General features: G+C 46.1%; 1 protein-coding gene across 4 annotated transcripts in view; it reads left to right on the top strand.

Moving 5' to 3' along the window:
- Positions 1-23,270, top strand: part of ITGB1 (integrin subunit beta 1) — a 324,864-nt gene that overhangs the window by 210,987 nt on the left and 90,607 nt on the right. For all 4 annotated transcript variants that reach the window (XM_085631856.1, XM_085631854.1, XM_085631857.1 and 1 more), the window contains exons 8-10: positions 5,374-5,469; positions 20,205-20,294; positions 21,229-21,369. In XM_085631856.1, the coding sequence (XP_085487982.1) occupies positions 5,374-5,469; positions 20,205-20,294; positions 21,229-21,369 (327 nt within the window). The remainder of the gene's footprint in view (positions 1-5,373; positions 5,470-20,204; positions 20,295-21,228; positions 21,370-23,270) is intronic.

Below are 23,270 nucleotides of genomic sequence, written 5' to 3'. Positions count from 1 at the left end.
TAAGCTACTCTTCTATATTTGCTGTGTTGTTGGTGTATGATTCTCAGTCTGTGATAGAGGAAATTCCCTGTAATCAAAAGAAGTTTACATGAGTCAAACACTCGGGAACCTCCCTGTCTACTATGGGAGAGTCTACTCCTAAATATACCTGGTATCAATATAGATTACACTTTTCTACAGTGACTTTCAGATCAGTGGTCTTAAGTTCTTGATAGCTCTAGTCCTTCGCCAGTATTTTTGTTCCTCTGTTCTTTAGCGCGCAAAAAGGTACCAGGAAGGGTAAAGAGGGAGGAAAGGAAAGGTAAAGCGCAATAGAGGGAATAGCAGAGCTACCTTGGCGCCAGGTAGGAAACTTTCTGCTAACTGGCATTTGGTATTTATTTTCAAGCGTTACTCTCTTGGGTGGGTCTTACTTGAAAGAGAAGTTGCAGGTAACTGTTCAACACTCCGTAGTCTCTCTTGAAGTGTTGCAGAACGAGTGGAAACCTTCTTGTGGAAAAGTCTGTCTACAAGAAGTAACTTTGAATACTGGATGCTTGACGAGATGAGAAGACGACGGGGTGACTCTAGGAATTTCTCTTAACCGGTCGAGAGTTCTCTGGAACTTCAGACAATTACTGAGGAGACTTCCCTCACAGGAAACAAAGGGGAGACTGGACTCTCCCGCGACGTCTTCACCAGTTAAATTCTGAAAGCGGGAATCTTCGTATTCCCGCGCTACGAACTGCTCCGTTCAAAACCGTACTCTCCTACTCTAAATCTGAGGAGAAACGGCAGGTACGTGTGAACTCAAAACAAACTTCAGTTGAAGTGCGCAGCAGTGACCGCGCGCACTTCCCTTAACCACTAGACTGTACAGGTGTTTTCAGGTGCGATGATAACAATGACTAATGCAGCGGCCATCTTGTAATGTGCAATTGTCTACTCTAAATCATACCAGAAATTAACCAAACGAGGTTTAACAGTGACTCTCGCCTTTTTCAATGTATGGCATGGATTCTGATCCATCATAGTGGCAACCATGAATTTCCTGACAACGCGTCTCTACCAGAAGGGGCGAGCTCTGACAGTGAGAACAGCGAGCAAGATCATGGGCATGATGGCGTCAAGCATTCACCTAGTCCCCAATGTACGGCTTCACATGAGACCGTTCCAGGAATGGCTGCAACAACAATGGTCACAAGCGAACGGAAGTTGGGAGGATGTAGTGGTTGTTACGCACGCAGTGCAAGAGGAGATAGCATGGTGGAACAGGGAGAACATAACTATAGGAAAGCCCTTGACCCACCAAGCCCAACTGTGACCATCACCACAGACGCATCCCAGATAGGATGGGGGGCGCACATGAACAAGCTCAGAGTGAGGGGTCTGTGGACTCCAGCAGATGCGGTCAGACACATCAACTACCTGGAATTGAAGACCGTACTACTAGCCCTGAAGGCCTTCCAGAGGCAGCTATACAACCAAAAGGTGTTGATACAGACGGACAATACTACCACAATGTTCTATATCAACAAGCAGGGAGGAACACAATCATTTCCCCCTTTCAACTCTGGCACAAGAGATTTGGAGATGGGCCATCCCACTCAAAATAGACCTGCTGGCGATACACCTACCAGAGAAAGACAATGTGGAAGCCGATTGGCTCAGCAGGCAGACCTCGGCATCCCACGAGTGGGAGCTCAATGGACAGGAAACGCAAAGGCTATTCAAAAGGTGGGGTACACCGACAATAGACCTGTTTGCAACACGCCTGAATGCAAAATGCCGAAACTTCGCATCCAGACAACCAGAAAAACAATCCCAGGGGAATGCCCTATGGATAAGTTGGTCAAGGACATTTCCGTCCAATGCAGTCTTAATGCATGAGTTGGCGATATTCTTCCCCTCCTCCACTAGATTGGAAGCCCTTTGTCGGTACTCTTCTGGGAGATGCTTGACTAGTTCCCCCATCTCATCCCAATGCTGGTACTGGTGCCTGTTCAGTAACGCATTAGAGTTTGCCATGTGCCAGTGCATTGTGGCGTTTCTTTCAAACTTCCTTCCAGTGAGGTCCATCCTTCTGCTCTCCTTATCAGGAGGTGGTCCCGAGGTCGCCGGCACATTGGCTCTTCTCCTGGCCGTGGAAGCAATGATGGAGTCGGCAGTGACCGATCCCTTGATGTAAGGAGGATGCTGCAAAGAGTGCTTGTACTTCTTTTCCGTTCTGGGCGTGATGGACCGGCATGTTGCTGGGTCCTTAAACGCCTCCTTCCCTTGGTTCATCACGCTTTGGAGCACGGGGAGGAACTGGCTCCTCGTCTGGATGGGGAGCAGAGTCTCGAGTAGGAAATCAGCTTTCGGCTTTTCCTCGTCTAATTTCACTCCAAAAGCCGCTGCAGCGCTCTTGCCGACCATGTTGTATGCTCCGATGTCGTCTGGCGGCGAAGGCCTCGAAGGATAAGTCTCCACGGGCTCTTCGGGATTTTCGGTGTCGCTGTCCTGCCATTCCAGCTCCTGAGTCGTCGACGGCGCCGAGCCGTAGAACGACAGCTGATCCTCTAATTCATCTTCTCCCTCATAGTAGGGGCCTTCATCCTCCTCTTCCGGATCCTTCGACAGCTCTTCGGCGTCGAATTCTTCCTGTTCCTCGATCTCGACGACCTCCGTCGGTGGGATCGTTGGGATCTTGAATTTCTTCATTTTTTCATCAAACTCCTTCTTCCTCTGAAGGATGCTCTCCATCTCCGCCTCGAGCCTTCTCTTTTTCTTCTCCATTTCGGAGACTTGCTCGGCGTCGACCGCAGGTCTCTTTGACGGAGCTTGCGTCGACGCGGCCTTGTCTTTAGTCGCCGAGCGCCCCACCTCGTGGGCCTGCTTCGACGAACTCTGTCTTTCGGCGGCATTCAGCACCTGGGAGTCCTTCTCGAAGGATCCGCTGGGCCTTCTGTCCTTGGATCCACGCGCGGTCGTCGAGCTTTTCGGCGCCGGTGTTCCTTTTGAGGACTTTGACTCTGTTTTTCGAGAGTCACTTTCAGGTTTTCGGGGGTTTCGCACTCGACGTGTCTCTTACCTCGTCAGGCGTTTTCTTATCGGTCTCTGCGACCGTGAAGACATCAGGTCCCTCTGCGATGTTGTCCTCATCGTCGGTGGAGAGGCCCAGATCATACAGCGACGGGGCCTTACCCTTGCCTTCCATGTTGAAATTGGCTCTCCTCTTGTCTATCTCTCACTCGGAGAGTCTTCAGCGTGAATGCGGAACAGGCGTTGCAGTCCTTGCTCTCGTGGTCGATCAGCACACAAAGGTTGCACACCGGATGTTGGTCCTTCTGCGCGTACTTGTGGTGGCAGTTAGGACAGAATTTAAATGGTGTCTTGTCCATTGCGCTCAGAGTCCCTGAATGCGCATTTTCCTATGGGCGTCGAAGAATTTCGAGGATCTCCTCCTTCGCCGTCCCGGCTGTAATTCCTTCCTCTCTGTAGTCCTCTGTAAATTCTCCTTCGATGAAACTCACGTATTTTCCTTCTTCCTTCGTTTAAAACTCTGGAGCTTCTCGATGATTATCCAGATCAGGGGCTCTCCTACCCAGTGGTCCAGTAACATGTCTGCTTTCTGGGAGGCTGCCTAGGCTGTCACACCAGACGTGGATTGTAGGTTAGGTTTCAGGGGGCATCTCTAAGATGCCCTCTGTGGTGCTTGGTACATTAAATCCCACACTGGCATCTGTGCGGGTTTAATGTGCTGAGAAGTTCGATACCAAACTTCTCAGTCTTTAGTGTTGCCATTATGGTGCTGTGGAGTTCGTGTTTGACGAGCTCTCAGCACCATGTACTCTTAAATTGCAGTGCTGCACTTACAGTGCCCAGGAATGGACCTGGTTACTGTAGGGGCACAGGGCTCATGCTCCTGTGCCCACACCACTGGCATAGGGCACCCAGCTAGAGGGGTGGCTGATGTATGTCAGTGCAGTGTAGTTGGTGGGCATGGCACACAGGGATGTGTGCCATGTCGACTCTTTGTTTTGTCTTGTACGCAGACACTCAGCCTGCAAGGGCAGTGTGTGTGTTAGGGTACAGGGCCTCTCAGGGTGGCACAATGAGTGCTGCAGCCTTTAGAGGACTTCCCTGGTCACAAGGCCCTGGGTACCTAAGGTACCATTACCAGGGGCTGACATGTGGCCAGGGTTTGCCAATGTGGGTTTGAGGTTTTTAGGGAAGGAACATAGGCCCTGGGCACCTGATTGGCAGGAGTCCAGGGCACACTCAGTCAAAGTACATTCAGCAATTCAGCAAAAAGTGGGGGCATACCATGCAAGAAAGATGACACTTTCTCACAGTTAGCCACGCTCCTCCAGGAACGTAGCTGGGCGAAGCACGGTCCTGGCCGCTCCTCGGCTCTTCTGATGCCTTCGGCCTCCCGACGTCTTCTCCGCCAGCTGGTATTCGCGCTCCTCCTCGCTCTCCTGTTCCTCCCAGTTCGATTCGGCTTCCACTCTCCTCGCTTCCTCATTCCTCCCTCTCCTCTCTTCTTCCAGTGCAGAGACACACCCTCTTCCGGGGTTCATCTTCTCTTGTTGGAACGAAGCCTGCCACGTCACGGTTGGGGGCGGAGTCAGATACCACTTCGTCCCAGTTAAAGGTGCAGTACTCGGGGGCAGCGGGACTCTCGCTATCGTCATGTGACGTTGCTAGCCAGTCATCCTGCTGTGTAGAAAAGAGAAGTATCTTATCAGGTTGCGCCTCCCACCAGTCCACCGTCCTGGGTAATACCTTCCCGGGCATTCCGACCCCGTGACTACAAGTTATTTTTCTAAACTGGTCTCGGATTTATTCTTTGAGTGAATGTCTCAATTATTGCCTCTGTGTACAACATAATGCTTAGCGCTACCCTCTAATCAGCCAAATCTACGCGCCTACACTGCCACAAAAGAGGGTTTAGTGTTATCATGTTTCCTCTCTGTAAACCAATAAGAGTTGCCTGGGCGCTCTGCACAGTGTACCTCCTTATTGGTGCACTATATAGAGTCAGCTTCTTACATAAACAAGATGCATTTCCATGCTCGGACATTAGATGGCATAAGGGTGCATACATGTTAATCTAAAATAACATCACAGCAAAACCGAAAGCGATGTTTATATATTTTGCTCCTGCGGCTGAGTTGTATGGCACATGACTCTAAAAGAATTGAATGGTGAAAAAACTAATGTTATGCATTTCTGCAATAGAGAGAATTGTAGACATTTCTTTAAACTTTCTAGTAATACACTGCCATCCGCATCATTATGTGTAATGATTATCAAGAAGAGGTTGTTCAAATCGGTAAACGTTTTCTTTGGTTTTGAAGTTAATTGACTTGCGTTGTTATTGAATTAATCTTTTGCTTTGTTTAACAGGATTATCCTTCCATTGCTCATCTTGTGCAGAAGCTAAGTGAAAACAACATTCAAACCATATTTGCCATTACAGAGGAGTTTCAGCCAGTGTACAAGGTAAATATGAAAAAACCTCTTTTAGTTGTTGCTAAATTTTGATCAGTGGTAACATTTAAATTGTTCATAATTGCTTATTTAACAGCCCGAGGATCTGGGCTGTTACCTGTATCTTAACTTTGTAAGGTAAAGCAACCAAAAAGCATGCATGCTTTTTTCACATTTCTTTCTAGAAGAAAATGTTTTTTTATTTTGCCAAATTAAAATGAGGGCAAACCAACAGTTGACTTTAAGTCACTTGATATTAAAACGTGCACACTCTTGGCCCATCAATACAGGTCATGCTGTTCCTTTGATCTTTTAGTTGGGGAAGTTATGGGGAAAGACTCCACACATGCATAGAATTAAAATCCACTTTGAAAGTTTGTACATATTTTGGGTTGTCAATGTCTGCTGTTGTAAGATTAGTTGTGCATCCTTTTGTGAGGCTTTATGCTGTGTGGGCACTGTCATTTAACACTGGTTTCCCTGGTCCATCGAGAATGCCCTACTCTTTTTTTTTTTTTTTTTTTTTTTTTTTTTTAGTCCTCATCACGCAAAGTTTTGAAAAATAGTGTTTATGGCAAACGTATCCGCTTAAGGAGAAATTATCCTCTTAGGCTGTATCTTTCATGACCCTTACCCAACGCTTGGATCGTTCCATATCCTGCGAAGGGGTATCCTAAACAGCCCATTAGGTCTCTCCAACGCGGCTTGCCCACTCTTTCCAAAAGTGAGCTCTCTATAACCAATACTCAAAACTATTGATGCGCTTAATCATTGGACTTCAGATGGTCACCAGGATCTTAAGAAACTACGATTTCCCTACCCAGTAGTGTTCCCAATCATTCCAAAATTCCAATCTTACTATGCGGTCCAGCTCTATCCGATAAATTTATTCTGAGTACTGAATTCAACCACTCTTCTACATTGGGGGGAAAGTGATTGACCCATTTTATGCAAATCTCACGTCTGGCGGTTAATATCAACAAAAATAACATTCCTCTGTTTTTTAATGAGACTGGACCTCCCATTATCATCCAATTTTACACCAAACAGTATCAATTGGGCGCTTACCTGAATTTCTTGATGAAGAACATCTGAGAGAATCTTACCTACATCTTTCCAATAGGATTGAAGGTGCGTACACAACCAGAACATATGGATGTCATCAGCTTGCTACTCGCCACATTTGGGGCAGCACTTGGCTCTCCCTTTGTTCATTTTCGACAACCTCTTGGGCGTCCAATATGCTCTGTGCAGAGTAAATAGAAAGTTCTTCTTCAAAGGTGCGGATTTGATAACCTCCCCAAATGCAGCCGTAGATACTTGCCATAATGCTGATGCATTCAGCGATGTACAAAAGGGGGGTGGTGATGGACGGAGCATCAGAACCAATCAAACACTCACACCCAGTCAACAGATCTGGGTTTGATTCATCACCATTCTTTAGCCCACTCTGCCACCCCAGTTCAGACATGGCCATATGCAAATCAATCTGACCCTGTGCCTCATGGGAACAGTCCAGCCCGAACTGCCAAGCCATGTCTTCCCTGGACCGGAAACAAGCTTCCTAGGACCGGTTTCTGGCATTTCAGCCGTCTTCAGCCAGGCTTGCTTGAATCCAGTGGCAAAGTGAGCAAGGGACTCCACGTCTGAGCATACCCTGCCAACTTATGGCGAACAAAGAGGTACAAAAGGGGGTGGTGATGGACGGAGCATCAGAACCAATCAAACACTCACACCCAGTCAACAGATCTGGGTTTGATTCATCACCATTCTTTAGCCCACTCTGCCACCCCAGTTAAGACATGGCCATATGCAAATCAATCTGACCCTGTGCCTCATGGGAACAGTCCAGCCCGAACTGCCAAGCCATGTCTTCCCTGGACCGGAAACAAGCTTCCTAGGACCGGTTTCTGGCATTTCAGCCGTCTTCAGCCAGGCTTGCTTGAATCCAGTGGCAAAGTGAGCAAGGGACTCAACGTCTGAGCATACCCTGCCAACTTATGGCGAACAAAGAGGTACAAAAGGGGGTGGTGATGGACGGAGCATCAGAACCAATCAAACACTCACACCCAGTCAACAGATCTGGGTTTGATTCATCACCATTCTTTAGCCCACTCTGCCACCCCAGTTAAGACATGGCCATATGCAAATCAATCTGACCCTGTGCCTCATGGGAACAGTCCAGCCCGAACTGCCAAGCCATGTCTTCCCTGGACCGGAAACAAGCTTCCTAGGACCTGGGGTGAATGTATGACCTTGTTCTGCATTCTGTCCATCAATTGTTGTTGATGCATTCAGCGATGGCAGCGCCTTCCCCCAGATCTTATTAGGTAGTGTAAATTCCTCGTGTCCTTCATCAATAAGCGCCCAATACCAGAAGGCTACTTATTTCTTCTCGAATCTCGCTTGGTTTTGCCTCCAGCTCTATATTTCCTATCCCGTCTTTTTTAACGTTTAGGTCCAGCTCATTGGCTGATAGTACTTAAACTTGGATAAACCCCCATTCGTTAATTCTACCAGTCTGTCCCAATCAACAATGTTAAATCCAGATAATAGTTGTCCCCATTCCAGCACTCCGCTTTCTCTCAACGGGACCGATAATGCATCCTTTAAACATTCAGGCGTGCCAGGCGAGTCCCAAATAGGGGCATAATAACTATAATAAGGGATCTTCCACAAACGCCTTATGTGGACCCACAATCTAATAACTGCTCCCAAAAATGTTTATTTAATTTTCTTAAAGTATTTCATATGACCCAATATGTATAGAAAATGGTCACCCTCCAGACCTATCATTGCTTGCAAAAAAATTGGGAGAGAGCTATATATTTTTTTAAAGTACTCTGATATTCTTAAAATGGAATGCCCTATAATACTGGAATAAGTCCGGGCAGGCTATCCCTCCTTGTTCCTGAGGAGAATGCTCCACTCTTACTCGAATGTCATATTATTTCCAGGGGCGGCTCCTCTACTAGGGCGGAGGAGTGTCGTCCCACTGCTTTCGCGCACTCTCACGAATAACTTTTAGTTATTACCATTTTATATTTGCTTCGCGCATTGTGGGCGGGTGGGACTGCTTTGCTCTTTGAGCAGGTCAGGGAGTAGTGGATTGCCCACTCCTGAGTGCACAAAGACTGTTTGGTCGGCTCTCCCAGGCCGGCCAAACCTGTCATGCGCACTCTGCCCTTCTCCATGCAGGCTGCATTGCAGCCTGCATGGAGAACATGGCCACCCCATTAGCTCCTTGCTGGGCGCCGTCCCGACCAATCACAACGCTGCTTGCAGCATTGTGATTGGCTATGGGGAGGGAGCCTGGCTGTCTGCTTCCTGTTCCTGTCGGAGGCAGGAAAGCAGGGCAGCAGGGCAGCAGGAGCAGTAAAGACGCCGGACCCGGCAGAAAGGTAGGTTTCTGTTTTTTAAAAAACTTTTTTATTATGATTAGGACCAGGAGGTACTGTTCGCCCTCGGCTCAGGACTGTGCTGCACTGAGCAGCGGAACCAGGGTGCTACAACACTAGACCAGGAGAGGTCTCCAGCGTACCTTGTGAAAGAGGGAGCTGAGGTTGCGGCACCGCGTGTCGCGGGCAGCTGGATATGTTGGTCCCAGAGGGCAGTAGTAGCCTGTTTGCTATGTCATTTTCAACCTGTGCAGCCCAAAGCCGACCTACCCGAAGCAGGCTGCTGGGCGTGCCTGAAGTTGGTCTTTACCATTGTCCTGGGGACCACGAAACTGCAGCCGAGTATCTCCCCACTCCTTGTGAGGGAGATTCATGTTGCTTACTTGCGACCCCTGGAAGGGAAGTACTACGTAGCACGGTGGGTTACTGTAGTACCTAACATGAATGTAAAGTAATTTTGGTGCAGTATTTACGGTCTGCATCTAATGGAATAGGAGAAACCTGCATATGTGGGAAAGTACTTGTGTGCTGCAAACATTTAAAGTGACATTTGTATATCTTCAGGATATACATGCAAATCATGTCGGTGGCAACGTATGATTCTTTCTATTCTTGCACTACTGGTGTGGGTTACCGTAGCACATTCTCCGCAAGTGTCTGAAAAGGGTCATAAGGACTACCATAGGGGCAAATGTATTTAAAGTGATATCCATGCAATGTTTTGCTCTGTAACTAGTGTTCTATTTGAACACTGCATACTTTGAGAAGTACTTATGAGTTACCTACCTGTGGGGGCAGCAGGAGCCAACCAAATCTCAGTGGCCTCAAAGTCCCGAAAGACTATCCCGGCCCCCCATAAAATTAGTCGACCAAGGGAAAATCAAAACACAAAGAGCCCCACGGGTCCCGATTCTAGGATACATGTGTAGGTTAAAGCTTTCCTCCAGGAGTGGAGAAAGGTCACATCGGGCAAATGGATGCTCAACCTTGTCCAAAATGGATAAAAGCCTTCCAAGCGTGGTGGAGGGCCAATTTGGGCAAAGGGGTCCTCAACCTTGTCCAAAACGGTTATCTCGTAGTGTAGGAAGCTGTCTGTTTATATATGCGGGAAGCTGGCTCTGTATGAGGTATACCACCAAGTGGTTCTATTGTGCACAGTCCATAGACTCCCCCAAAGTGTACCGGGCTCAATGTAAACGCAAAGTGCTCTATTTGTAGTAGTGTGGGCGAGCAGCCTTCGGCCTAGCACAGAGGAGTGTAAGACATTTGTTGTGCACACAGTGACTAATGAATGGCACACAAGTCAAAAAGAAGATCCACACTAATTTTAGAAAAATACTCTTCTTTCAATATTTATTTAAAGACCAAGATGTTTGCAAAAAGGCAAGTACCTATTCAAGGAAAAATACTTTACACTTTAAAAAGTGGACAATTTTCTCAAGCTTTGCAATGTTAACCTATGGGAAGAAAACAAGAATGCAGTTTCACAGGTAAGTACACGACTTACAAATCCAGTCTTCAGGGTTTGAGATCCGCACCGGGCAAGGTTCAAGTTGGGGTGATTTGAAGATGCACTGCTTACAGGTCAGCAAAGTGGTGTCCAGAGTTGATCGCCCTTATTTAAGGTGGGGGGGGCAAGGCAAAACCAAACTTGCACCCACAGGGGCAGCTGGGTGCAGAGTGCCAACACAGCAGCGGGCACCCAATGCTTTTCAATGGAGGAGATCGGTTTTGAACAAAGGCTGTAGAATCGGGTCAGGAGGCCGGATGAAGAAAATCTAGAGCTGCCCAGGTAAAAGATGCTAGGGAACGTAGGGACACCAAAAGTGGAGGCCCCCAGGGTCTATGGGTGCAGCGGTGTCCTCGAGCGTCAAAAAACTCTTACCGGGCAGGTCGCTGTCGGGGAGAGCCTTCAAGTAGAGGTTGCATGCGTAGAAGAGGAGTCCGGCAGGGGTCAGCCCATGGTGGACTCTGCTGGCTCGGAAGCGTTTGGAACCTTTGAAGGACCAGGGGGGGGCCCACTGGGCCTCAGGCCGTGGACTTCGGGTGCAGAGCAGTGTCCGGAGGCAAGTTCCCGGTTCCTCATGTCAGTCCAGTAAAATATGCCCCATTACATTTTGCCTTTATCCCACATGTGCACATGCCCTGCAACTGTATTACTGTTTTTGTCTTCTTATCTACGTAACATGGATTTATCCCGACCTGGAATTTTAACAACGCGTTCCTGAGCTTGAGGTTTGGTGGGATCTCAATATACGGAAATTGGTCATCATTGCTCCAACCTTTAACCAGAAATTGTTTGTATGAATTACCCCTCATGTAAAACAGATCCTCCTCTCTTGAGCTTTTGGTTATAATGCTGCATAGCTCTTGCTTAAGGATCTGTATCCCCTCCATTGATCTGGCATTAGTGACAATATGACGCAGAGCCTATCTAACAAATGTCTTACTTGCGAGGCTTAGTTCAGTTCGCAGTTCTTTATCTCCACTTTGCAGAGGTGTGATATTTTGAGGGTTTCCTCTCTATTTAGTCTCTGCCAGACTTTCAGTGCAGCTTGTAACCCCAAATAGCCCCAGGCCGTTATCTGGCATTCAACCCTGGTTGAGGGCGGCAATGCAAGAAGCTTTTTCACACATTTACCCTCTTCAGGATTCCAATCCAATTTGCCACTTGGGGTTAGCACTTCGACCCCATATTAAGAATTGGGGGTGGACCATTGCTGTAAAGGCAAAAGGTATGGGGCGTAGAGTGGGTCCTCCATACGTTAGAGTAAACTGGTTTAGGCCTCATACCCTGGACAATACCGTAGTTTTTAGCGATTCAACGTAATCTCTCCAATTTAACTTGGCATCCAACCACATTCCCAAGTGTTTATATTTTTCAACTACAATTTTATTTCCGTCCAACCATCAATCAAAACACCCCTTTCCTTCCCCAACACCATTATCTTCGTCTTTTCCAAGTTAACCGTGAGTCTTTTGCTTAAGCAGTAGTCGTAGAAGGAAACCAGTTTTTGTAGTCCCACTTCTGTCATGTCTACTATCACCAAATCATCGGCGTAAAGTAGTCATGGCAAGTGGGTCCCACTCATATAGGGCAATGACTTATTGTGTTTCTTTGGTAGATCGGGCAAAAATAAAGCGTATAGTAAGGGAGCCAGAACACAGCCCTGTCATAGGCGGCTCTTTATCTGAATTCTCTTTGATAGTGTACCTCTGGTGGTTAACACCACTCTGGCCCAATTCTGAGAATTAGTTCCTGAATAAGAGCATGAAACGCCTTGTGGATGCCGAGCTGCCTCAGCATATTCCACAGCAGCTTACGGCCAACCAAGTCGAAGGTGGTCTGGAAATCAACAAAATAATCAGCCCCTCAACTCAATAGACTTCTTTGCCATTGCCCATAAACTAAGGCAGCGGTTGATTGGCCTTCTTTAAAGCCACCTTACTGGGCCGGGCTGAAGTTATTTTGCTCCACCCAATTTTTTATTTGACCGAACTATACTTTGAAGAATACATCCGTCAGGCTGAATAGGCGGTAATTCTTGGTTTGCGTAGCATCATCCTTCTTATATTAAAGCTTAATATTGTGCCTTTCCAACTCTCTGGAAATCTCCCTTTTGAACACATGCTACAAATGGAGTAGATTACCCTGTAAACATCTATTTGTAGCGTATAGTCCTGCAGATTCACATGCACTCTCCTGCCTCCCCTACAGGTATTAGATGGTTGCAGCATATTCAACAGCAAGCGCTTACTTAGCACACTATTTCCTCACTCCTTATATGGCAAGGGGAAAAAACATTATCTGACAAAGGAACTGTTAAACATGAGCAATAATGCGAGTGGAAGGAAAAATCGACGCAGAATGCTGATCATAAACTTCCTCGAGGAAAAGCAGCTTGCAGAGTCCGGGCCCAACACTATAAGGCAGGAGTATGCATTGCATGTGAAACTGCAACATTACATGCTACAAATAGATACTTACAGGAGAAGTAGCATACTCCTTCTCTTACTGCTTTGTAAGTGAAGCCTATGAATGTAGTATTTATTACTTTGTGTGTTATTTTGTTCAGATGTGTGCTGGGATGACAAGCCCTGCAATTTTCCAGCAAGGTTCCAAGACATCTTGCAGGGTGTTTGTGTCCGGTTAACCTGATTCGCAGACCTCTTGGGAAGAGGAATTTTACCACCAGAGGAGGGGGTCCATTCTGGTTCAAAACAGCTGAAATCCTTAAGCAATGGATTACAGTGCAAACTATAACTTGTACCTACCATGTCAAGAGATAACCTCACATATGACATCACCAGTCAGATGATTGATTACATCACTGCAGACATTAAAAGGAATATAGAATAACTCTGGTGTTTTATAGATAATTCTCTAGGCGCGCACCACTGTAGATGAACTCGGGAGAGTGAGAAAGTGCAAACCACAATGCCATAGAGGACCTGTTTGAGGAGCTTGACCTCGCCCCTTACCTTCACTTGTCTTTCAAGGAGGTAAGGTCTCCATGTAAAATTAAAAACATAACCATGGGGTCCCATCCCACCAAACAAAAGCTTCCGGAGCTGTTGGCTGGGTATGCTAAGGACTACCCATCAGAAAATGGTGAAGACCAATCCGAGGAGGAGGAAGAAGAGGAAGGGGATGACCAGGTAGATCAACCCCCTCCACTTCATAGAGAGAAAAGGGCCCAAGTGCCCCTGACTCCAAGAGTCAACCTCTCAGTACCTAGATCCCAAACAGGTGGATCAGGTACCATTGAGGACAGCCTTTTAGCAAGGTTGACCAAAAGACTGAATCTAGAAACCAGGTTGCTGGCTCTAGAGAGGGAGCAGAGATGGACCTAGCTCCCATCAATGGTGGCAGCAATTTACTCAAAATGGTTCACAGCCTTTGAGAGGGTTTGTAAAATGAGAAAAGTGAAAGTCACTCTGGGGGCACTCCTTTGGGAACTGTTCTCTGGTAATTGCAGAGACAGACTCTTGACTTTTTCTGGGGCAGATACTGGGTCCTATGACCTCATGAAGAGAACTCTGAGGGATTGGGCTCACAACTGAGGAATATAGAATTAGGTTCAGGGGGGCTCACAAAACCCAAAATCAATCCTGGATTGACTTTGTAGAATACTCAGTTAAAACACTAGATGGTTGGTTAATTGGGCACAATGTGCATGATTTCAATGGACTTTACAATCTGTTTATGAAAGAACATATTTTAAGTAACTGCACTAACGAAAAGTTACATCAGCGTTTGGTAGACCTAGGTCTAATTTCTCCCCAGGAATTGGGAAAGCAGGCAGACCATTGGGTCAAGACAAGGGTGACAAACGACCACTGGGGTGACCACCTCCCATGGGGAAAGGTGGTGAGAATCTCCAAGATAAAAAGCCTGAGTCTTCAAAAGGGCCCCAAAAACCTGCACTGGGGGGTGGGTCCCAAACTCTTCCCAATCTACAAACAAGTACAGGGGAAAGAAGTATGATCCTTTAAAGACCTGGTGTAACAACTGTAGAAAGTTGGGACTCTTAACTGGAGATGCTATGTGTCCGAACGAGCAGCCCCCTAGTCCCAGTACAGCTAATCCTGGTGTTGCAAGTCTCCAGGTGGAATCAACAGTGTGCCAAGAGCAAATCGGGTTGAACACTAAAGCAGTTCTAGTTTCAGAAGGGGAAGTTGAGTTTGTCACTGTAGCTGTGTAGCCACCCAACTTAAAGAAGTATTTGCAATGCCCTTGGATCAGTGGGACTAGGATAGAAGCTCTGATGGATACAGGTGCCAGTGTCACTATGGTGAGAGATACACTGGTTTCCCCTGAGTAATACTTGATTGGGAGAACTTACACAGTCACAAATGCTGACCGTGTTCCCACTAACCATGCAATGTCTGTGGTGACATTCAGCAGGGGGGGGGGGGGGGGTGTTACTGGCCTGAAACAGCTAGTGGTCTCTCCAAAGCTACCCGCTGCATGTCTTGGCAGTGACCTGGAAACCTCCTCATGGGCTGAGGTTGAATTGAAAACCCATGCAGCAATGCTGAATATCCCTGTGATGGTGTGTGTAAAAACAAGAGCACAGAGCAGTAAACAGGGTGAAAAAGAAGTGTCCAAGAGGAAAGGTAAGAAGACTGGGGAACCAGCTTCTGTACAGCAAAAGGATCGGGACCCCTCTTCTCAGGGAGAGGACTTGGACACCCCAGAGGGAACTGAGCCAATGAAGCGTGATCCTGACCAGGTTGAGATCTTGGGCCCAGGGGGACCCTCTAGGGAAGAGCTGTTCCTTGAACAGCAGTGCTGTCCAGCTCTTAAAAGCCTGAGGCAGCAAGATGCTGCACAGGAAAAATCGAGATGTCAGTGGTACCCATAGTTTATTGGAAAGAGGGACTACTGTACACTGAGGTCAGAGACCCCAACCCTGGAGCCACTAGGAGAGTGGTAGTGCCTCAGATGTACAGGGAGTTCCTCCTAGCTTTAGCTCATGACATCCCTCTAGCTGTGCATCTGGGCCAAACCGAAACCTGGGAATGGCTAGATGGCCACTTTTACTGACCCCCAGATGTCTCAGAAAGTAAAGGAGTTTGTCAGCTCCTGTGTCACCTGTCAAGCCAGTGGCAAAACAGGTGGACACCCAAAGGCCCCCTTGATACCACTACCTGTGGTTGGGGTTCCCTTTGAAAGGGGTAGGTGTGGACATAGTGGGTGCACTCCCACAAAATCGGGAAACAAATTCATTCTAGTCGTAGTGGATCATGCCACTAGGTATCCTAAGGCAATTCCCCTTAGGACCACTACAGCTCCTGCAGTAGCCAAGGCCCTCATTGGTGTCTTCACCAGTGTAGAGTTTCCTAAGGAGGTCGTTTCGGACATAGGTTCCAATTTCATGTCTGCTTACCTCAAATACATGTGGAAAGTGTGGAGTGCAATACAAGTTTACTACACCCTATCGCCCACAACCCAATGGTCTTGTTGAGAGATTCAACAAGACATTGAAAAGCATGATTATGGGGCTCCCTGAAAAACTCAAAAGAAGATGAGATGTCCTCTTACCATGCTTGCTTTACGCTTACAGAGAGGTGCCACAGAAGGGAGTAGGAGTTTCCCCCTTTGAACTTGTTTGGCCATCCTGTGAGGGGACCACTCTGTCTTGTAAAAGAGGGTTGGGAGAAGCCTTTCCAAGAACCCAAACAAGATATTGTGGACTTTGTGCTTGGCCTAAGGTCCAGAATGGCGGAGTACATGGAAAAAGCATCCAAACATCTTGAGGCCAGCCAGGAGCATCAGAAGCACTGGTATGACCAAAAAGCTGCACTGGTAGAATTTCAACCTGGGCAGAAGGAGTGTGTTTTGGAGCCAGTGGTAACAATGGCTCTCCGGGACAGATGGAGTGACCCTTACCCTATCCTAGAAAAGTGAGGTCACCTACTTTGTTGACCTGGCCACAAGCAGGACACCCAAAAGGGTGATCCATGTGAACTGCCTTAAGCTTTTCCATGATGGGGCTGACATCACCATACTGATGGTGACTGATGAGGATCAAGAGACAGAGTGGACCTCTCCCTGACCTCCTCTCATACTGCCCAAAAGATGGGTCAGTGGATGGATTTGTCTTTTCAGACACCCTCTCTGCCCAACAGTAGACTGATTGCAAGCAAGTCTTGCAGCAGCATGCAAAGCACTTTTGCTTGACCCCTGGTCAGACAAATTGGTGTACCCATGAGTTGGACAACGGTGACAGTTCACCTTTCAAAATCTTCTTGCCAGTCTGATCAAGTCAAGGAAAGCATCAGAGCTGAAGTCAGCAAGATGCTGGAGTTAGGGGTTATTGAGCCCTCTGAGAGCCCCTGGGCCAGCCCGGTTGTTTTAGTCCCCAAACCTCATCCACAGGGTGGCTCAATTCTGTCACCAAGACAGATTCTCACCCTATTCCAAGAGCAGATGAACTGATGGACAAACTAGGTGTGGCCACATCTAAGTACCTTTGACTTAACTGCAGGGTACTGAAAAATTGGCATGGCCCCAGGAGCAAAAGAAAAGACCGCATTCTCCACACCTGATGGGCATTTACCAGTTTACTGGTATGCCCTTTGGTTTAAAGAATGCCCATGCCACTTTCCAGAGGTTGGTGTATCAAGTCCTTGCTGGATTGGAGCCCTTTAGTGCAGCTTATCTAGATGATCTTGCTGTCTTTAGCTCCACCTGGCAGGAACACCTGATCCACATTGGGAAGGTTTTAAATGCCCTGCAAATTGCAGGACTAACTATCAAGGCATCGAAATGCCAGATAGGGCAGAGAACTGTGGTGTACCTGGGCCACCTTGTTGGTGGAGGCCAAGTACAACCCTTGCAGCCCAAGATCCAGGCTATCCTGGACTGGGCAGCTCCAACAACCCAGACCCAAGTCAGGGCATTCCTTGGCTTGACTGGGTACTACAGGAGGTTTGTGAAGGGATATCGGTCCATTGTGGCTCCCATCTCAGAACTTACCTCCCAAAAGATGCTCAAAACGGTAAACTGGACAGTTTGTTGTCAAAGGCTTTTGACACCCTGAAAGAGGAAATGTGCTCAGCACCAATTCTCAAAGCTCCAGACTATGCCAATCAGTTCATTGTGCAGACTGATGCCTCTGAGCTATGTATAGGAGCTGTCCTATCCCAGACCAATGTTGAAGGCCAAGACCAACCTGTTGCTTTATTAAGCAGAAGGCTTCTCCCCAGGGAGCAGCGTTGGTGCGCCATTGAGAGGGAGACCTTTGCTGTGGTTTGGTTCCTGAAGAAGTGAAGACCATACTTGTTTGGTACTTGCGTCCTAGTTCAAACTGATCATAGACCTCTCAGATGGCTAATGCAGATGAAAGGTGAAAATCCTAGACTGTTGAGGTGGTCTATCTCCCTACAGGGAATGGACTTTGTAGTGGAACACAACTTGGACTGCCCATGCCAATGCAGATGGACTTTCCAGGGTTCTTCCACTTAGAAAATGAAGACACTCTAGTGAAAGGTTAGTCTTGTCCTCTTTCACTTGGGGGGAGGGAGGGTTGTGTGAGAAAGTGCCCTCTTTCTGCATGGTAGCCCCCACTTTTTGCTGGACTGCTTTGACTGAGTGTGCCCTGGGCTCCTGTGCCTAGGGCCTATATTCTTTCCCTAAAACTGCATTGAAAACAAAGCCCAATTGGTATTTCTGGCCACAGGTCTGCCCCTGGTAAATGGTACCACAGGTACCCATGGCACTGTGACCAGGGACAACCTCTATGGGCTGCAGCACTTATTGTGCCACCCCTGGAGGCCCTGTACCATTACACTCACACACTGCCTTTGCAGGCTGTGTGTTTTGATGCAGAACAAAGTGAAGAGTCGACATGGCACACATCCCTGTTTGCCATGCCTACAACCCACTGCCCTGGCATAGATCAGCCACCCCTCTAACAGGGTGCCCTACACCAGTGGTGAGGGTACGGGTGCATGAGCCCTGTGCCCCTACAGTGTAAGTCCATTCTTAGACATTGTAAGTGCAGTGCTGCCATTAATAGTATATGGTGCTGGAAGTTTTTAACTATGAACTCCACAGCACCATAATGGCTGCACTGAAAACTGAAGTTTGGTATCAACCTTCTCAGCACATTAAATCCACACTGATGCCAGTGTGGGATTTAATGAAAAATGCACACAGAGGGCATCTTGTTGATGCCCCCTGAAAAACGACCTACCACTAGTGTCCAGGCTGAATGGCTGCTTTCAGCCTACACCACCAGACATGTTTCTGGACCCCTGGGTCGAGAGCCTGCTGCGCTCAGGGGCCTGAAACAATGCACATCCTAGAACGAGGTGCCAAGCCTCCCCCCAACAAATCCCCCCCCCCCCCCCCCCCCCTTGATGGGCAGGGTACACAAAGGGTAAGCTCCAGAGGCTTGCCGACTTTGTGAGCTTCCTCAGGCCACTTGCTGCTTTCAGCAACTAGTCCCCACTGGTTCTGACCCCCACTTTGGGCAGGAAAACCGGCGGGAAAAACAAGTGAGGAAGCGAGGTGTGCCCACCTCTGCCAACTCCACCCCTCAGGTTGGGGAGGCGAGGTGAAGCACCACTCAGTCCCTGCCATCTTGCAGAAGGGGGCACCCAGCCAACCAGGGAAAAGCTTATACCCCCTACCACCTGAGGGTGGCATAATAGGAGGTGTATCCACCCCAGGGAAGGGACCCATTGGTCCCAACCTTTTTACCTACCTGTAACACCCCTAAATCTTCCTCAGACAAGAACCTGCAAAAAGAAAAGAAGGACCGAACAGCCGTGCCGAAGCTAACCAGAGGAGGACCCTAGTGCCGTTGAGGGTGTAAGAAGAGTGCATCCTTGACCCTGGGGGACCCCTGAGTCTAACCCCAGAACACCAACTCCCTCAACAAAGTACTTGCCTTTAAACCGATAACACTATTTTCCTCCATAGGATAACATTGGCTGTTTTTCTATGAAAAGTTTCTAAGTGTGGAGTTGAAGATTCTACTAACAAAAACGATTTTACTGACGTGTTTACAGCAAATGTCCCAGTTTAGTATCTAGGTATACTACACTGTGTAAGAAAAGTAACCTCAAAAGTAACTTACCTGTAATTTTACAAAAAGTCCCATACAAAGTATATGTACTGTAGTCTGAAAAGCATTGCATTATCAGTAACACTACTGTAATCAAAGTACATTTACAATTGCAATCCAAACTGTTACAACTGTATATGTACTGCAAAGTATTTATCTCTTACCCGTGCCAGGCTTGCTTAGTTCTAGGAAATAAAATAACTATAAGAATAGTTTTATACAGAAACAATTGGTCTGAAGTTCAGTCTTTGAGCGTGTGAATCAATTTGCTGACTGAGTGTGTACAACAAATGCTTAACACTGTCCTCTGATAAAGCCTTACTGTTCGACCACACTACCTCAAATCGAGAGTAAGGTGCTATCTGACTTTACCTCTGCCTACCTTTGGGATTTCACTGGACTCTGTGCACACTATATCTCACTTTGGTATAGTATATATAGAGCCAGCTTCCTACAAGGAGACTGGCACAATGTTCCAAATCTTTGACATTGTTTATGCAGTTTTCACATCTGATATTTTTATTATCCCCAGTTCCATCTAAAATTGTATTTTGCAGTTAAACTTATTGACCCTGTAAACTATGTGCATTGTGTATACTTTAATTCATTTCAAAAGTACAAAACACACACTACCTTGTTACTAGAGTTCTTTGGACATTTAAATTCTTCCCTACTGACTGGCGTTTTTCAATAATTGAGTGTTATTTTTATTTTTTTTGCACAGTTTTTTAATCTTTATTTTAAATGGTAACTTTTTGTATTTTTGAAGGAGTTGAAAAATCTTATTCCAAAATCTGCTGTGGGAACCCTTTCATCAAATTCCAGCAATGTGATTCATCTGATTATCGACTCTTATAATGTAAGTGGGTTGCAATCTGTAGCTTTGTATTCTGTCAAAAAAAACATCTTCTTGCTTGTAGACCTTTAGTCTTAACATATTTTTCTAATCACTGCCTTAAGCATGTTTTCATTTGTATTTAACTTTGTTGATTATCTAGATTGAGCCTTTTGTGAAACATACGTATATGCATCTTAATGGGTCTTATCAAATTAAACTTTTTAATTGATCTAAGTCAGCCACTAGTGCTGCACCATGAGCTGCAGTTCTGAACTACGTAACTTGTTTCCATGTAGCTAGAAAATTGCACTCCCCCAATCTGTACATCTTGTTCTAATGTTTTAAACATTTGTAATGTTTTAAAATGTATTGCTTTTTTCACGAGCCGTTGAATAGACCTGGTGAAAGGATTGCTGCCATTTTCTATTTGCATTGTGTAGAACTGTGTAGTACTTGGAATGTTATCTAGATCATCATTCTCCATTTTATCTGTTGACTCCATTGATGCATATGGCCCACTTACCATGCTCCCTTCCCCTCTCAACACTTTACCCCCTTCTTCTTCAGAATACTTTATGGGCAGAAAAATAAACCTGCAGCACGAATATTTTCTATGGCATAACATGCAACAATTTTGTTGCCATTGCCAGGGAATGTGCAACGTTATTTTTATTATTGATTTTTGGCAGATTATCTGGGACCTATTTCAGGACTCCATATTAATGGTTGATTTGATCCGGAGTGAAAGGCATGAGCTGCTATTTCTGAATGATTAGCCACTTTTTACTTCATTTTGAACCTGCAAATCATAATTGCATGCTTAATGAAGAACTTTAATAACCTAATAAAAAACAGTTAAGTAGTGAAAACCTATAGCTGTTTTTTGTATTTGTATCATATTTTCTTCCCTTGGATTTGACCGCTGATCTTGGAATTAATTATCAAAATTGTTTAGTCTTTATCTTCAGAGGTCATCTTGGAAAACAGCAAGCTTCCGGAGGGTGTTACCATAAGCTACAAGTCCTTTTGTAAAAACGGTGTGAATGGTACTGGAGAAAACGGAAGAAAGTGTGCTAACATATCAATTGGAGATGAGGTAAACTACCTAGGTTTAAAGCTTAATATTTTTTGCTTTCCTTTACTATATCATGCATGCAGTCCATAATCAATGGAGAAATTTGAAAAGATGTGTGGTGAACGCAGTTAACCTTTGCAACAAATTCTTAAATATTCTAGCAAAGGATGTGTGACATATTATTAAAAGCATTCACAATGTTCTATTTAGACCCTTAAGGTTCTTCACTCTGGCATATCTAGTTCTGATATTTTGAAAATAAAATGTGCAACAAATATATTAAAAAAAAGACCATTTGTGCTTTTGGTCCACGAAGGTAAAGCTGCTCCTGAAGAGCTAATGTGAGAGCTTCAGGGTATGTTACTAAACAGCTGTTTTTCACAACTGGTGCATAACGTACAGGAATTGTGAACATTTTATTTCCTTTACCTTTTGCCTTATTTTGCAAACAAATGGACAATCTATAAAAACTGGTAGAAAGACATTACTCCATATATGATCTCCATTCGTAGTCGGATACTTGATTTCAGATGTTTTTGAACAAGTCAGTAGTTTGATTGTGCTCTCCTGACAGGGTCAAAGAAATCGGCATGTTGGCGTGTTCTCCATGGGATCAAGCCCCAAAGCACATTGCATGTCCTTTGAGTTTCTCTTAACAGATGGGTATGTTATCCAGTTGAGGTTTTTTTTTTTTTTTTACTTTTTTTGACATTTTCAAAACAGATAAACAATCATTGGCATTGAATATGTTGAGATTCGGACCATTTATTTGTGCATATGCAGTCCGCATCTGATATAACAATACATTGACATGACAATAACAGTGAATCCCCTGCTGCCCTCTAGCCTTATCGTGGACTTTCATAGTGTTCATTATTCTACCATTTATCATCTTTAATCCTTCAATCACTCACGTCCAAGTCTGAATTTTCTTTTGGGGGGTCGCATATATTCCCTCGATAGGCGTTCCATCCTCCCCATATCTGGGTCCATTTTTTGGGGCAGCCTCTATGTATATATACTGTTTTTTCGACGATCATTGTGGTATCCATGTCCCTACACCACTGGGGAAGGGTAGGAGGCTGTCGGGATCCCCATCGCTGAGCTATGTTTCGCTTCGCCAGCATCATGCCCAATGTTACCCAGGTTTGCGCCGTACGATTAAGATCTGTGGGTTTCCATATATTAAGGAGGCATCTCCTCGGTTCCGGGAGAGTCGTGATTTTCGTCACCTGCGAGAGTGTATGCATTATCGCCTTCCAGTACTGGTCAATTACGGGACAAAGCCAGAGGGTATGAATGAGAGTCCCTTCTTCACCACACTGTCTAAGGCAAAGCGATGAATCTGTCCGATTAAGTTTATGCAGGAGTGCGCGGGTATAATAAGTGCGATGTAGAATTTTGAATTGTATCAATTTAAGTTTTGATGGTATTGCAACCTCTTTGGGGGATGAAAGTGCTTCCTGCCAATCTGTTTCGTCAAAGTCTCCTAATTCTGTTTCCCATTTAGATTTAAGGGCTTTTAGGAGGTCTGGCTGGTTATTTATTATTTTCCGATATGTTTGGGATGTGGCTTTTTTAGCCATATGTTCTGTGAGGAGTCTATCTTCCAGCGGTGAGGTCTCCGCCAGCTGTGTACCCGGTGTGATCGCAGCCAGGAGTGCGTGTCTAATTTGTAGGTAGCGAAATTGTTCGGTGTCTGCCAGATCATATGTAGTCTGTAAGTGCGCAAACGTGACTATTTCGCCTTTCTTCCAGAGATCTCCGACTCTCGAGATTCCTATCAGATCCCATTGTCGAAACCCCTTAGTATTGCGCATCATACCCAGTCTTTTGGTGTCCCACAATGGTGTGGCCTGTTATCTTTCCCTCCTATCCTAGCGTTGGTTGTGCCTTAAACCAGACTTGTATAGTATGTGCCG

The sequence above is a fragment of the Triturus cristatus genome, chromosome 10 (genome assembly GCF_964204655.1).
Source record: "Triturus cristatus chromosome 10, aTriCri1.1, whole genome shotgun sequence".
In the NCBI taxonomy this organism is placed as follows: Eukaryota; Metazoa; Chordata; class Amphibia; order Caudata; family Salamandridae; genus Triturus; species Triturus cristatus.
Note: the sequence above shows the minus strand (reverse complement) of the source record. Positions and strands in the feature narration are given on the sequence as shown.